General features: G+C 37.1%; 1 protein-coding gene across 4 annotated transcripts in view; it reads left to right on the top strand.

Moving 5' to 3' along the window:
• Nucleotides 1-17,210, top strand: part of SLIT2 (slit guidance ligand 2) — a 360,466-nt gene that overhangs the window by 301,033 nt on the left and 42,223 nt on the right. For all 4 annotated transcript variants that reach the window (XM_044225917.1, XM_044225915.1, XM_044225916.1 and 1 more), the window contains 4 exons: nt 2,524-2,687; nt 14,616-14,740; nt 14,950-15,047; nt 16,316-16,455. In XM_044225917.1, the coding sequence (XP_044081852.1) occupies nt 2,524-2,687; nt 14,616-14,740; nt 14,950-15,047; nt 16,316-16,455 (527 nt within the window). The remainder of the gene's footprint in view (nt 1-2,523; nt 2,688-14,615; nt 14,741-14,949; nt 15,048-16,315; nt 16,456-17,210) is intronic.

The following is a 17,210-nucleotide window of genomic DNA, read 5'->3' as shown; positions in this document are numbered from 1 at the left end:
CTCCTTATTTTTGGAAAGTACAATAAAACAACATAAAAAAAAAAAACAACATAAAAATGTATCATACACTCTTTTGGGTCAAATACTGTTATTCCATTATTTATAGGGCTTGAGTTGAGACCACGGCAAACCTGGAAGGAAGATCCAGGAACAGATTTAGGATATAAAACTTTCTTTTTTTAAAAAAAATTTTCTTTCTTATTATGTTATGTTAGTCCCCATACAGGACTTCATGAGCTTGTGATGCAGTGTTCCCTGATTCATTGTTTGCCTGTAACACCCCTCCCTAAGACGGCCTTAGCTCAGGGCCGGTTTGGTGCCCCCTGGTGGCAAGTGTGCTTCAGATTAAATAGCAGGTGCTATCAGTTGCCTACGAGCTCCCCAGAAATCTGCCAGATTCTCCCTTGGCTTTGTCCTCTTCTCCAAAACCTACCAAATCCCAAGAAGATACATTTAGACAATTGAGAATTGGGGGTGGGCAGAGGATAGGAGCCAGTAGTTAATTATGCTATATCTGAACATGCTTTATGGGGCTCTGTCAATCACTGTAGGTTTTGTGTACGTCTGTCTATCAGACTCCTTAATGCCTACTGTTAATATATCTCTCACTGGGAGAGTGATTTGCAATATTAAGAAGAAAGTAGTCATTCTTCTCGTGTTCAGGTGATTTATCAGAAAATGCAGCTGAAAGAAGTTGCTCCCTGAGCCAAGCTGAACATTTCCTCCAGTGAGCATCCCCCCAACAATAGGAGCAGTTTGAACCATCCCTGCCATGTGTCTTTCTGTCCTGTATTTCTTTTGTGCATTTGTCTTTGATTCTCTAGATCATAAAAAGCTTTGCTCCATTCACTTTTTCCACTGTGTCCCTTCACATAGGAAGGACTTAGCAAATGTCAGTAGAGATGACATTAAATGACTCCAAAATACCTTTTTGCTCATTTTCAATTTAGAAGAAAAGTTTGAGTCTGCGCATAACATTTACTATACTCCAGTTCTTGATTAGAGTTGGAGGTGAAAACTGTTAATAATATAAGGTATTAATGTTTTACAAGTATATTTTGGGACTTTCCTCATGACAGAACAGGATGAATTTTGCTTGGACTATAGACCTAGAAGCATTGCTAATCTCAAGTTAATTATAAATCAGAATTAATCCATTTAATTTTTTAGCATTTATATGTATTTTATTTTTTAATTTTTTTATAAACATATAATGTATTATTAGCCCCAGGGGTACAGGTCTGTGAATCGCCAGGTTTACACACTTCATAGCACTCAACATAGCACATACCCTCCCCAGTGTCCATAACCCCACCACCCTCTCCCTACCCCTCTCCCCCTGGCAACCCTCAGTTTGTTTTCTGAGAGTAAGAGTCTCTTATGGTTTGTCTCCCTCCTGATCCCATCTTGTTTCATTTATTCTTTTCCTACCTGCCAAACCCCCCACGTTGCATCTCCACTTCCTCATATCAGGGAGATCATAGGATAGCTGTCTTTCTTTGATTGACTTATTTCACTAAGCATAATAGAATTAATCCATTTGAAATGCCACCTTATGCATCTGCTACTTGTGCCAGGCTTGGTAAGTTTACAAAAGCCACAGGTTGACTTCTCTGGCCTCAGTTTTTCAGTCTTTGTAATGGATTATTAATACTGTTGACCTCCTAGACTTGTTGTTTAGGGTAAAGTGAGGTAATTCATATCAAGTGTCTCAGCACAGTACCTGCATTTTGCTGCAATAAATACCAGCTATCATCTTGATGACTTTTTCTATCATGGCTACTGCTTATGGGAGTGGGAAGCCAAGTTCGAAAATAAAGGACTTTGTAAAGGAACAGACATTTGGTGAAGGTCCAGATCCACTCTGGTGAACTAGCTCTGTGCGTCTTTATTATTTCATGCCCTTTCTTATCTCGGTGCCTTTCCACTTACTGGTCCTTTACCACGAAACATCCTTCCCAACCTTTTCCACCTCCTTGAATCTGAGGATGAAAAAGCTCAGACTTTTTAACCACCAGTCCCCCAGAAAACTTACCCTCTCTTCAAAGTCACCTCACATAAATTTTTACTGTAGCACCTCTAATGCAAATTATTTGCATGTTTGAGAATGTGTTAATCACCTTCCCAGAAGCAGTTCTTTGGTGTTAAAAATAATGTATTATTTATATTTGCGGCCCCCAAACCTGGCATAGTGATTGGGTCCTCAGTAAATCATTAGTGAATGAAGGCAGTATTAATCTGTGTGTCGGGTATGCTTGTACCAAAAATAAACCTGTCTCTGCAAATACAGGAACAGCTTATAGAGCCCAGGTCAATTTTAAGGCTAGTGACAAACCCCTAAGTCCCAGCTGCACATAATTCAGGAAAATGGGGAATCCCCGATGTCTCTATTTTCTTCTAAATTGTTATCCTTAAATCTATAGGGATTTTCTCCTGAGCGTCACTTTGAGTTATGCTCCTTTAGGAAATAACAATACGTCCATGCTGTGTGTGTGTGTGTGCTTCTGTGGTGTTGTTTTCCAGAGCAATTGGAGCCAATCCTCTTTACTGTGATTGTAACATGCAGTGGTTATCGGACTGGGTAAAGTCAGAATACAAAGAACCCGGAATTGCTCGCTGTGCCGGTCCTGGAGAAATGGCAGATAAATTGTTACTCACGACTCCTTCCAAAAAATTTACATGCGAAGGTATGACTTTTAATCATTTAAAGAAAAATTCCCTGTATTAATTTTAAAGGAAAGAAATGGCTGCTAGACCTCAAAGGCACAACTGAAAAGCCTTTAATAAATAATGACTAATGACTGCTTGCACAGGACTGAGCAGTTACCAGATGAGCCCAAGTAAAGAACGAGGCTTTTCAAATAAACTGCAGAAGTAATTAGTTGAAATGTCTAAGATTTCATTAAAATATATGGCAAAATGAAGAGTACACAATTTCTGGAAATTTCTCTCATAGCCTCTAACAAGTACAATATTTTGCTTTTGGCTTGTCTGAACGTGTGCCCTGCTCCCAGGGCTGCCAGGGCCCTGTGGCTTCCTGATGCCAGGTAAGGAGAAGCAAGCCCTCCCGAGTGTTCAGGCCAAACCCTCTGACTCGCCTCCCATGTTGATGTGAGTGTCTCTTGCTTGTTTGTATCCCTTTCTTTTCCCTTTGTTTTATGTATCTGTGGATTCTAAATAGTGCCTTAGTAACAAATACTTTCTCTTCTCTTATTACAAGAGTCATCTATGCTTTACATAGAAAATCAAAATAGGAAGATGTTAACAATAACAAACAGTATATGCCTTGAAGAACTAAAATTATGGATCAGTCACAATACCTAGAGATAACCCCTACTGAACTTGATTTTATTAAATATTTTATGTATAAAACTAAATCCCAGTATTGTGGAGGTTGAGAAGTATGCAGTACGGTCTTGCTTCCTAAGGCTTGCAAACCTAGCTGAAGAGAAACTTCCCACACTTAAACATTTGAGGTAGGAAACCAGCTAAGTAGGTCATAATGTGCACTGGGTTATGGTGTGAGTTTCCAGCTTCCCATTACAATAGTTATATAACCTGAGTTTAATAGCTTAGTCAGCCTGTGCCTCTGTTTCCTCATGTGTATGCAGAGATAATGGTAGTACTTATGTGAAAATGTTATTTTTAAGATTAGATAAGTTACTACACGTGAAATTTTAAAAAATGGTAAAGAAGATGCTGATGTCACAGAAACAAGAGAATGGTAGATTGTAGAGGTGGAGGGAAGGGGGAAATGGGGAGAGAGATATAGGTTAAAGGGCACAGTCTCTGTGATAAGGATAAGTTCCGAGGATCTTATGTCCAACATCATGAGTGGAGTTAATTACATGGTATTATGCTGGCAAGTTGCTGAGGATAGATGTGAAGGATTCTCACCACAAGCACACAGAGGTTAACTGTATGAGGAGCTAGATACGCCAAATACCTTGATCTTATTAATCATTCCTTAGAGTATGTGTGTATCAAATCTCCACATCGTACCCTTTAAGTGTATACAGTTACTGTCAGTTACTCCTCAGTACAGCTGGGGGAAAAGATCGGTGGAATTAATATGTGTAAAACACCTTGCCTTGCACACAGTAAGCACTCAGTGACAATTTTATTATCATAACACTTTAGAACACCAGCAACACTGTGATGTAGGACAGGCAATGTTTTTCTGATCAAAGAAAGAATTTCCAAAAACCATATTCCCTCCAAGCATTTTTTTTTTTTAAATAGCATCTGAGGCTTTTTCATAGCCGTAAATGGCTGCAAAAGATGTAGTTTGCAGCGCGTTTTAGGTACTGACATTTTGGAACAACACTTTTCCAGGGGCGTCTGTGTTACACAGTCAGTTATGCACCCAACTCTTGATTTCGGCTCAGGTCATGATGTCAGGGTCGTGAACTCAGGGTTGTTGTTCAGGTCAGGCGCCCTACTGGGTAAGGAGCCTCTTTAGGATTCTCTTTCCACCTCTGCCTCTGCCCCTCACCGCCCTACCCCTAAAAAAACAAAAACAAAAACAAATACAACAAAAAACTCTTGTTATTCTTCTAAATGTATTAGATGGAATCTAAATATCACAGCTAATTTAACAGAGACAAACACAAGATTCTCTGTAGATTTCACACTGTTCTTTTACCTTGAACTTCTGTTTTTCTTCTTGAGTTTCTGTTTCCAGTACCTTGGAGAATCGACTCATTTTTTTGCTCCAAAGGGGTGTGTGTGTGTGTGTGTGTGTGTATGTATATATGTATATATATATATATATAAAATTTGAATTTTTAAAATGTCCAAAAATCTTTGAGTTTTGAATTTTTTCTTAAAATTGAATTACTGTTAATACCCATGCACTATTGCTTGGGACATCATGATTATTTATCAGCATGTTAATGTTTTTTTAAAAATTGAGGGATGCCTGGGTGGCTCAGTGAGTAAGCACTTACATTTGGCTCAGGTTATGATCCCAGGGTCCTGGTTGCGAGCCTCAAATCCAGCTTGTCGCTCAACAGGGATCCTGCATCTCCCTCTGCCTGCCACTTCTCCTGCTTGTGCTCGTTCTCTCTTTCTCTCTCTGACAAATAAGTAAATAAGTAAATAAATAAATAAGTAAATAGATAAGATCTTTAAAAAAAAAACTGAAAGTAAAACTTTACTGGAAATGCCTCTCTGGGATTATGTGCATTGATTGCAAGAGGTTTTGCAGATAACTGACATTTTGTGATATTCTTTTGTAACTGCAGATGTTTCTTTGGGGCAGTGCCCCAAAGTTTCTAGTGTGATGTTAAGGCATATCATTGTTTTGGAAAGTGCAGGAGATTGTCAGATGAGAGGCAGGGAAAGAGAATCTGACATTAAAACTTTCTCTTGGGCATCCTCATCAGGCAGATGTGTTTTAGAATGATTGTATGGGCAAATTGAGAAACTGTAAACTGATTTTCTTTTATTTCTCTGCACCCAGGGAAACTTGTTTTCTCCTTTCTGAAAAAAAATGCTGGTGCTTATGTATTTTTCTCAAAGTTTAGAGTTCCCTGGAGATATTTCTTTAAACAATATTTCATGATAATACAAATTTGAGAAAAGCTACATACTTGCATTCGATTCTCTGACAGACATTGTTCACAATCTTTTTATTACACATTCTCAGAAGTCTGATATATACACACATACATAAATGACTTTAACTCAAGATATAGTTAAATGATATGACCTTTTTCTTTACATTAATTTATTTATTTCAGAAAGAGCGATTGAGCATGAGTTGAAGGGAGGAACAGAGGGAGAGGGAGAAGCAGAGTCCCCGCTGAGCAGGGAGCCTGATGCAGGGCTAGATCCCATGACCTTGAGATCATGACCTGAGCTGAAGACAGATGCTTAACTGACTAAGCCATCTCAGTGCTCTGACATTTTTTTTTTCCGTTAATAGCATCTTGTTTAGTTCTTAGTGTGGCGTGAATGGAAATATGCTTGAGGGAATATTTGTCTGGATCAGGGATGCATGATAAAACTTCCTGCAGTGATAAAAATGTTCTGTATCTGCACAATCAGACACGATAGTCACTGGCCATGTGCGGTTGCTGAAAGGTAGCTAATGCAACAGAGGAAGAAGATTTTTAATTGTATTTAATTTAGATTTAACCTGGAAGTGTCAGGCACAGCTCCTGGCTCCCATGTTGGATAGTGTGGTTCTACAAAAGCTCAGAGGAAGAATTGGCGTCAGAGGAGAGTGGCGGTGAAAAGCTGAGTGCAGGTGTATCTAAGCCAATCATTGGGGCAGGCTGTCAAGCGTGAGGAGTATGCCACAGAAGCAGAGCTGTGTTGCAGGAGAATGCTGGAACTGTGATTCAGTTTATTATCCATGAAGTTCTCATGTCAACAGGTTGTCTCTATTTCAAGCCATACCATAAACTGGGTAGCAGACCACTTGGGCGTAGGGCAGGTGACAAGACACGCAGACGTGCAGAACTCACCAAATAGAGTCTAATTGCATTTGGCAGACTAACTTTGCTCAGTTTTTCTTTACTTAATATATACTTTAATATACTTTTAGAGTGATAGAAAATATTGAAACTCATAATGCCCTTTGCCAGCATTTCTTGGTATTTGTCAAACTATTGTGAAGCTTCATTGTCTTAAGACTCTGCTAGTTGACGATTTTTGACAGTTCAGATTGCATCTTTGCCACTACTACTCTAACTACTTCTGATAATAGTAAATAATTACTAACAACAGCTTATATCGAGGGTTTGCATTATGCTGAAGATTTTACTTATCTTTTGTAATCTTTGTACCATTTCTAAAGCAAATACTGTTATTTTCCCATTTGGGAGATGAAAATATAATTCAGAGAGATTAAATCATTTGTTCAGCATCACTCAGCTGCTAAGACAAGGAGCCAGAGTTTTAGACTCACTGACTCCAGTATTTACCACTGAACTTTATAGTTTTCAGTAAGAATATTCTCAATACAAATCAAAATAAAGAAGAGTGCCATTTTTCTATTAGAATATACTTAGAAAATGAAAAATCTGAACCACTTTCATATGCTTTGCTAAAAGTATTTATTCATAATAGGTGGGTTAGTAAAAGTCAAAATACTCTAATCTGCTAATTAAAATAATTCACTCTAAGAAATCTACTGAGTACTGAGTTTTTGAGCTAACAGGCCTTATGAGCTTGAAAGCAGTAAAATGACACTTCTTTAAATATTTTATAATTTGAGTTTTTAATATTTTAACTTTTCCCATAGTTATGCCAGTTTAATATGTTTTATTTTATTCATGAAAAGCATATAAGTACATGTTCCTAATATTAATATTTGTAAATATGTAATTTCAAATTACCACAGGAAGATAAATATCCTTTAATTGAACCCATGTTTATATAGCTATGTATAAATATAATTTAAATGTTTTCTCTGCTATGAAAGGCTAGGCCATTATTTTGAGTAATATATTCAGTTAACGATTTTTATAGATTCAGGGCACAACAGAAATAAATTAACTGGATGAAGTAGATTATCAGAGAATATTTAATTAATACCGAGATTAGAACACTCTTGAATGGGTAGTAAATGGTCACGACTTCTCTTGACAACCCAAATTTCCAGTCCATCTTTTAACTATCACGTGATGTTAGAATAATCAAGCCGTCTGTAGGGAAACAGAGATTTTTGCCCTCCCCATGGAATGCAAAATATTGTTAATTTCTGATATTCTTTTTATTGCTCTTGGTTCAAAAAGATTTAGCTCTATAGACAACTAAAGTTGTTCACCTTTAATTTGATAGACATTTATTAAACACTTAAATGTGCCAAAGAGCGAAAAGTCTGGTGGAAATGAATGATATATTCCTTCTTTCCTTCACCAAATATTATGTGAGTTCCTGTTACACACCAGGCAGAGTTCCAAGGTATTAAGAATCTAGTGTATGTTGTAAACAAGACATAGAAAGATGCTTGTCTTCATGGAGTTTATAGTATACTGATAAATACATTTAAACAGATAATTTCAAAACAAAATGAAGGTTTGGCAATGGAAATATATGTAAGATACTAATAACACAGGCGCCTGGGTGGCTCAGTCGGTTAAGTGCCCGCCTTTGCCCAGGTCATGATCTCAGGGTCCTGGGATCCAGCCCAGTGCTCAGCAGGGAGTCTGCCTCTCCCTCTGCGCCTCCCCTCACTTGTGTGCGCTCATGCTCTCTCTTTCTCTCTCTCAAAAATAAATAAATTTGTTTACTTAACATTTAAAAAAAGATATTAATACCATATATCCAAATCAAACAATCATGGTATTGTAACTGATACCACCAGGTCCATTAGACTTCAGGAGATTCTCATAGTGAGTCAAGTAGAGACGAGAAGCCCCAAATGGATAGGTGTCTGGTAGCCATGAGCTCAGATAAAGAAGCAGGAATATGGTTCTCAACATACTTCATTATTTCATTTACAAATGTCAGATAAAGGGTCAGAAAACCCAGGACCTTTATATATCTCAAGATTATCAACATTTCACCACCACAAGAATCTCTCCCACTAATTTTATATATTAAGATTCCTCTAAATTCTGGGATTCCTGGGGAAAATTCCACATTTCACAGCAGTAATATAGTAATACTGGCATTTTTTTTTTTTCTTTAGCAAGATCAGCATTTTCCTTTTAGAGAAGTTCTTGAAAATCTTGAGGTCTTTGTTTTGTGTCTCAGAATTACTGGTTAATATTGTCCTTAGTCACGTAGGCAATTAAATAATATAGCCCAGGGGTGCCTGGGTGGCTCACTCAGTTACGCTTCTGACTTGATTTTGGCTCAGATCATGATCTCAGGGTCATTGGATTGAGCCCTGTGTTGGACTTAACCCTCAGGGGGGTCTGCTTGGGATTCTCTTTTTACATTTTCAAATTTATTAGCACCAGTACATAATTATAATTTTGAAGTAAACTTAGCTTTTGGGGGATTATGAATTGTTCACTGGCCAAAGAAAATATTCAGGTTTGTACATAGTTGCCAAAAGCACCATCTTTAAAAAACAAACAAGGATTCTTTTTCTTTTTCTTTTTCTTTTTTAACAAGGACTATTTTTCATTATACTTTTGGAAACTTAAAACACTGGGAAAATTTTAACAGACATTAATATTAATAGGTGATGAGAACCACAATTCATATTCTGCTCTTAAATATTGTACATCGATATTCAGTCTCGTGATAAAATTCCATGAAATAATTATTGTCCTTTTCCATTCAGCTGTGACTCAAGAAGTTCTTTTATTGGCCTGAGGTCACATGTATATATAGCAAATAGCCAAGCCTAGTGATCCCAGAGGTGTAATATGCAGCCTTCGTGTTTTTGTTAAATCATTTATGTAATTCAGATTTGTAAGATTTTTAACCCCCTCTTATCTGTCAACCATCCCCAATCCTACAGTAGAACTACAGGGAATCCAGCGGTTTCCATCTTGCCAATTTCACCGGCTTCTTTTTAGTCCTCTTTGTTTGTCGTCTTAGACATTGGTAGCTAACTGGTCCTTCTTGTACATTCTCTTTGCTCTTTCTTCATTCCTTTGCTGACACCTTTTTCTTACATTCTTTCATACTGACATATAGAAGATGCTCTCTCTACCGCTATTAATTAACTGATTTCAATCCCATAGCTTCAAATGTCAGCCATGATTTTTCTAACAAACTACGGATTTAATACTTCCGTGCACCTAGTGAATTCCTCCCCTGTGCAGGCTTGCAGAAACTTAAAACACTTTTTCCAAAACACGCATTTTCATTTCCCATGTCCTCTTGCAAATGCATTTTATAATTGACGTATATACATGTCTCTACTGCTGAACTTTAAGTTTTTCCGGAAATTTCAACATTTCACTTACCTTTGAACTCCCCAACCTTAGCTTACTGCCGGCTCCTCAATAAAGTAGATCCTCAATAAATATTTGATAAATGAATGACTTAATGATGGAATGTTGTTAAGAAATATGCATTTGATATTATCGCTTAAGAAATGCAGCATGTAATAGCAAGCAGAGCTTAGAGTTTTGGGGTTTTAAATAAAAACCTCGTTTTAGTTAATTATGCCCAACATCAAATACCCCCTACATTTTCCCTGGGTTGTCTTTGATGTACCTTTGACTGTATACAAGGGCAGAGCTAGAGGATTCTCTTATTTGACTTAGGTTTCCAAGGGATGCCAGAATGAAGGCAGACTCTGGGATATAGTTAGAAATTTGTGTCTGGAGCTTTTAGTAATAAATCAAAGTGAGAATGCAATTCTCAGTGGGTGGTGATATTGGTGTCAGGTGCATAGCTAGTGATTTCAGTCAAGTAAGCAAGTCTGCCTACAAGCTTTAATGGATTTGAGGTCCAGCAGTTTGTCTGTTAAAGATTAAAGTAGCTGGCAAAGACAAATTGTTAACCAAACTTTTGGCTCATTTTCCCTTTGAATTATTAAGCTAAACACACTTCCAATCCATACCACTGATGCTAGAGGGCTCTCTGAAGTCAAGACCGAACCTTAAATCAACCTAGTTATCCTAGAATGCCCTCTTTCATTTCAGTGACATTAGTAAACATCTGTATTTCTGAAGCAGGATTTTTTTTTTCTTCTCTGTGGCACACATCTTACAAGGGCTAATGTGTTAACAATCATTTAAAATTTCTTGAGACTAGTTAACTTGGGGCAGGTGGAAAGATTGAAGATTGGTGAGGTTGTATCAGCAAACAAGCTATAGTTCCTTGCCAGGCAGCAGTTTAAGAACTAAAGTTCCCTTCCATTGCTGTAATGTTTCTGGTTGTTGTCCACGCTAAATGTACAAATCGCAGTTTGTCCTTAAACACATAAAATCATTAACTCTAGATGTTGTTACCCAGTGGATAATTATTTCGCAGTGCTCCCTACCATTCCCCCATGATTCTGATGATAATAGTCCCCACAGTTTTTCCAAATTTCAGCATCTCCTGGCATAGACAGAAGGTACCCAGTAAAACCTATAATGAAAGAATAAATAAAAACCTTTAGTTTGCCTTTGTGCTAAAATGGAAGCTAACAAGCAGAGGAAGAGTTCCTCTCTCTTCCTAAGTGAGCCACTCATGTTCCTCTCAGTTGCCTACCTTCTTTGGAAGTCTAAGGAAGACTGTCAGAACTTTCTATGGCTTCTGTGTTTGCTCTTGTTGTATTTTGTACTCAAAACTCACTACCATTTCATTTAATGCTTAAAGCAACCCGTCGAGTTGGCTACCATTACTCTAGCTCCACGCACTTACCAACAAATCTGGGTTGCTAACTTAGTGTGATGGACCTCAGATTCTCTGTTCCAAGATTACTTGCATTATGATAAGAGACTTGGCTCATTCTTATCTCTGCACATCCTTCATCTGGGAATAATCAAGTGTTCAAGACTGTACCTGTGTTTTTTTTTCTAATGAGTTGTGCTAATTCTTTTACAATTTTGCTATGACTTTAGTATCACTCTTTTGCTGTGATATCATCTCCTTGTTATAGAAATGGATTAAAGATGTCATTTCCCCTTGCATAAGAACTTTGCAGGAAAGGATCTCAGAGAAAGCATCCTGGCTAGAAAATAAATCACAAATTGAAGACAAAGAGAAAATAGAAGGTAGACTTAGAAGAGGAACAATATATTGGTGGGAAGAGGAATGAAAGGAGAGAGCCAGATACAAGGAATATAAATTCTGAGGGTTTAGATTATAGAAAGGAGCAGATTTAGATAAACGGGTGGTATCACATTATAGGAAGGATGCTTAGTTAGAAGGAATCATAATCTAAATGAGAAAATAAAGTAATAAAAATAAAACAAATAAGAATCACATCTTTTTATGGTACTTGAGGATATTAAAGACTGTTTGGAATTGATAACTCACACACACATTTTTAATTACCCTGCATTCAACCTCAGGAACTAGAAATAAGAAATTATCTATGAAGCATTGACTTTAAAAGAACGGTTTGTAAAAGAAAAAGCGAGTAGAAGGGTATCTGTAGTAGTCAACTCTAGGAACATGAAGAAGTTAGAATTCAGTATTTTAGAACTATAATCCTAATTTTGATGCCACCGAGGCAGTTTACAGGTGTAAGAAAGAGATCAGGAGACACCTGTGCAAGTGGGAAAGGGTGATATTTTGATTCCTTCAGCTAAACTGAATATAGATGAGGGGGCAATGATCTCATGTGGTTTACCCATAAGAAATTCCAGGTAATGAAAATAGTTGAGCAGGAATAATTATATAGGAAACCAAACTTGGTCCTGGAAAAAAAAAGTGGAGAAATTAGTGCTTATTGATTAATATAGTAGATATAGTTCCGTGGATATTTATTAAATAAATCTTGGCTCTGTGCTAAGCTGGATTACTCCAGGCTGGCAATTTTGATATCCGCATACTCTATTACAGTCTTCAGGATGTATTTAATTGGTTTTCTTGAAACAATCTCTGGCTTCTCATCTAACCAATTAAACATAATTTTTGAAAAATATCACATTCCACAGCATAAACATAGAAACTGCCAACCCTGAACTCCTCTATTCAAACTGCAGTCTTACAAGGTCGAAAGCACAGAAATAGACCAAGAGACAATTGTCCTCAAGGTCTTCTTGCAGAGTGGCCAGGAGAGTGTTAACAGTCCTCACATTTGCTGATGTTCTGTTTTGCTTGCATACCTTCGTAGCTGTTTCCCCCTGCACCTTTTTTCCAAGTTAGATTCTCTCTTCTGCCCTAGCTAAGGTACCCACTACTTGCTTTTCTACTGCAGATTCCCAAGCATTAAGAGGTTAGCAGACACAAGGCTATTTATACTGGGGTATTATCTTAATTTAATACAAATGCCAGCATTTATTTCTTCAGTGTGCTGAATAGCTGAATTTCCTTAATAAACACGTCGGGGAGGGGGTGAGAAGTTAAATGTCCCTGAGCATCACTTTGTTCTTCATCCCAGCAATTTTCCAGCTGTGATTTGATATAAAACTGCATTAGTTACTCTGGTCACCAAGACAAAGTGAAGGAGACACTGGCAGGGCCTCTCTGGTGACTGAGGTGTCCTTGGAAGTAAACACTACCCCTTTCCATTAATGCAGTCATTCCCAGAACTGCCATCCATTTCCAGATGGTTAAAAAAAGGAACAGGAATCTCTTCATAGAAAGATTTCAGGGTTTTTGCTAATAGAAAAGCCGACAAATACAGAACAGTATCCTCTTTTGGATTTCACTCCATAACCATTACATGAACTTGGACTTGTATTTTCTTGGGTAAGGGAATACACAGTTATGCAGAGTTCTTATGCTTACCCTGATAATTCACATGGTATTTCTGTTTCTGTGAGCAAACCAATAAGTCACAAACATAAACTCCAATCTGTAGAAAAGTTTGATGAATGGTAGTTTATATGAGCAGTTTATATGTCGGGTGCAGCGATCTTAGAAGGTTAGGTCAGCGATAGTGGGAAAAGGGGTATGCTGAACCGTCGACTCAGATAGCTTTGCTGGAAGTTACGTGGGATGAACTTACAGCTGGAATTATCCCGCTTGTTCCAGTGAGGATAAAGAACTACAGAGATATTGCTGATGGCAGAAACATAATTAATGTTTACGTTATAAAATATGTGCATTTTATATAGATGAATATGTCACCCTGATACTGTCCTCATCAGTTGCCAAGAGGCGGTCTAATGAGCTCTCAGAAATATGGCCAAAAGTAGCCTCAGTGGAACATAATTTTATCAAAGACAGTGCAGTTTCCACATTGTTAGCCATTTATGGAATGAATATGTGCAAGCAAAGGAAAATGGCTGCAAATGAATCTGCCTTTAATCGAAACCTTTCATGGATCAGGAGATTTTTAAAGTGTGTCTCCCAAAGGTGAGATTGCAAATGAAGATTTTTTCTGACAGTATTTTCTTCTTGGAGGGGAAAAAGCAGAAATCTCACCCTCCACATGCCTGTGCTAATGTGTTAACATACTGAACCAAAAGGCTATGAGGGAGAATATAGTGGAAATTACATTTTTGGTTTATTTCCAGATGCATGAAAGTGACACTGTTTTCTATCTCCTGTGTGTGAAAGTAAAGTACTGGACTAATGCTATCCAGGCAGGTGCATACTCTTGTATTTTTTATTGCACTGATGTATTTCTATTTATGCATTAAACTCACCCACACGTCCCCCAATACCCTCCCACACACACACACACAGAGTCCTCTTTGGGATCAAAGGTATGCATTTCCATGACAGCTGGCTCAAGTTAAGGTGCAGGCAATGGCCGTGGAATGCATCCACACAGGCTAGTTGGTCCTCGAGGGGACTGACCCCGTGACACTGGCATCACTAACAGCAGATCCTAACCACTTAAGCTCACAGCCCATAGTCCCACTCTGACATTGGGCACTCTCACCATGCCTCTCAATGAGATGGTCTCCTGTTGAATTCTTGAACATTATACAATGATGTCGACTTCTGTTCTATTCATGGAAGAGAAATATGTACAGATATGTGACCAATATTTTTATATGAAATCTACTGTTACATTAAGGCATTTAAATAATTTAAAAGAACTAAAAATACAAAGCATGTGTTTCTTATATTTTTTAATTAATTTTCAGGTCCTGTGGATGTCAGTATTCTAGCTAAATGTAATCCCTGCTTATCAAACCCATGTAAAAACGATGGCACCTGTAACAATGATCCAGTTGACTTTTATCGCTGTACTTGTCCCTATGGCTTCAAGGTCAGTAGAAGGTTTTGAGGGAACTCTGATCTGAAAACATAGCTTTCTTTGGTGGGTCCTCATTATTCTATTGTTATATATATGTGTGTGTGTATATATATATATATATATATATATATATATATATATATATAAAGAGAGAAAGAGAGAGAGAGAGAGAGAGATTTCCTTTATTCACACTTGACTTTGCTTGGTCATTCTTCCTCTAGGGGCAGGACTGTGATGTCCCAATCCATGCATGCATCAGTAACCCATGTCAACACGGAGGAACTTGCCACTTAAAGGAAGGGGAAAAAGATGGATTCTGGTATGTCATTAGTCTATAATATTCTGTCTATTATATTCTATAATATTGGGGCAGGAATAATTAAGCAAACATTCATGTTCCTTTTCAAATTAAAGAGTGTTATTTTTAAAAGAATACCAAAAATGTATTCATCAGGACAATATGTATTAGTCCTTCTCAGAGATACTGTAATATGAAAAACAAGTGGAGACATTACAGTGTTCTCAGCTCAGGATGCTATAAAATTAAGACATTTTTAAAACATGCATGTGCAAGTGGTATGATTCATACACTCAGATTAGGTCGAGGCAAAGTAGTGGCTCTGTTATGCTAATTAATAGGCAATAGTCTCCTACTTCAAGTCGTATATTCATCTGTTGCTTTGTGTATTGCTTTAACAGACAGTGTGTAAAGATAAGATGTGGGTCGCACTGAAACAGAAAATTAATGATTCATTTCCAGACCACAAAATGAGTAGACAAACATGCTGTGAACATTTTTAATCTGGAATTATTTAATCATATAGTACAATTACTTCAGATGTACTTCATGAATTATGAAATAGAGTTCTTATAATGACAGTAATAATTTCATATAGAATGTTAATCTACTACAAAGCTTGTTAGAAATATCACTTTTTATAATAAGTATTCTTCATTTCTACATTCTGTTATGAAATGGTCCCTTAAAAGATTATTCTGATTCCTATCAAGAGCAAGTGTACAATGTTTTATTGTCATTGAAATATTGTATTCGTTGAGACTTAACGAGAACATTTACATTTTATAATGGCAAGGAAGATGTAATTTTAATTTCATATTTCTTTTTTGTTTTGAGACATGAGGAACAAAATAGCTAGGATAGGAGGTGGTGTAATTTTTAAAGTCAGAACCAGTTCCTCCTCATTTATGAGCAGAGAAGCGTGAATCATTTTATTAGAGCAAAAGTTGAGATTAAGATATTTAGGGCTATAACCTTTGCTTGTGTTTTAGACCTGGATGTATTGACGTATGGATTTTTTGCCATCTTGCAGCCAGCATAGATTTTCTTTTTCAAATTGTTTCTGATTTGGCAGATACTACCTTAAATTCATGCTTACTACATGTCATTTAAAAGTATCTTAAAACTCAATTTCTTACAGTTAAAATGTCTGTAATTGATGAGTGTGTTTAGTTTTTTTTCAATTTTTGGACCATATGGTTTTAAAAGGCAGCACGAACATGGTTTTCTTTTCTTTTTTTTTTTTTTTTTTTCTTTCTTTTTTTGCCTTTTCTCCCCCTGGTGTTCAGGTGTATTTGTGCTGATGGATTTGAAGGAGAAAATTGCGAAGTCAATGTTGACGACTGTGAAGATAATGACTGTGAAAATAACTCTACGTGTGTCGATGGAATTAATAACTACACGTGCCTTTGTCCACCTGAATACACAGGTAGGAAGAGTAGGAAATTATGTGCCATCAATAGTGTGTCTGTTTGAAAGCATCACTGCCAATGTGCTGTATATGTGTAGTAAGACATTGTATTATTCAGTAGCTGGTAGGTGTTTTGAAAATTAGATATAATGTGAATAACAGACAGTTAAGAGGGTTTCGGCCAACCAAATGAAAGACCAAGCAGGCTCAGAACACAGGCATCTACATAAAGTCATTCTATCGAGCAGAAAAAGAAGTTCTCATTCTGAAGCTTTTAGTCCCACGGTTGGATAACATTTTTCATGCAAAGCATTTCTCTTGTACAAACCAACCCACCACTAATACATAGGTGAAAAGGGGGGACATTTTTTTCACATAGGCAAAACATAACAAAGCATTTGAAATTACTTGTGTCTATCATGTCCTTCAAAATAAAATATAATCAAGAAGATATTGAGCACTCTGGTTAATCTTATAATCATCAACTTTTTTCCCAGTATTTTGTAGCCGGGGGTGACAAATTTCCTGTCTTCGTGAACTGGTAAACTTCCCTGCACAAACCAATTTATTATAAAGCGAACGTCAAGTTTAGACCCACCGGTTATGTCAGAATATCTGTTTTGATCGATTTTGGGGGACTGTGAATAAGAAGCAGAATAGTTAGATTCTTGTTTCTGTAATAAACCACTGCATTTTACAGTTGATAGAGAAAAGGAGAATGTTACGCCTTTTATTTTTAAGAAAAGGTGGGAAAGTAGATTCTGTCACTCTAT

This window comes from Neovison vison, chromosome 11 (assembly GCF_020171115.1).
Source record: "Neovison vison isolate M4711 chromosome 11, ASM_NN_V1, whole genome shotgun sequence".
NCBI lineage: Eukaryota > Metazoa > Chordata > Mammalia > Carnivora > Mustelidae > Neogale > Neogale vison.
The sequence above is the reverse complement of the archived record's forward strand: the minus strand, read 5'-3'. Positions and strand labels throughout refer to the sequence as shown.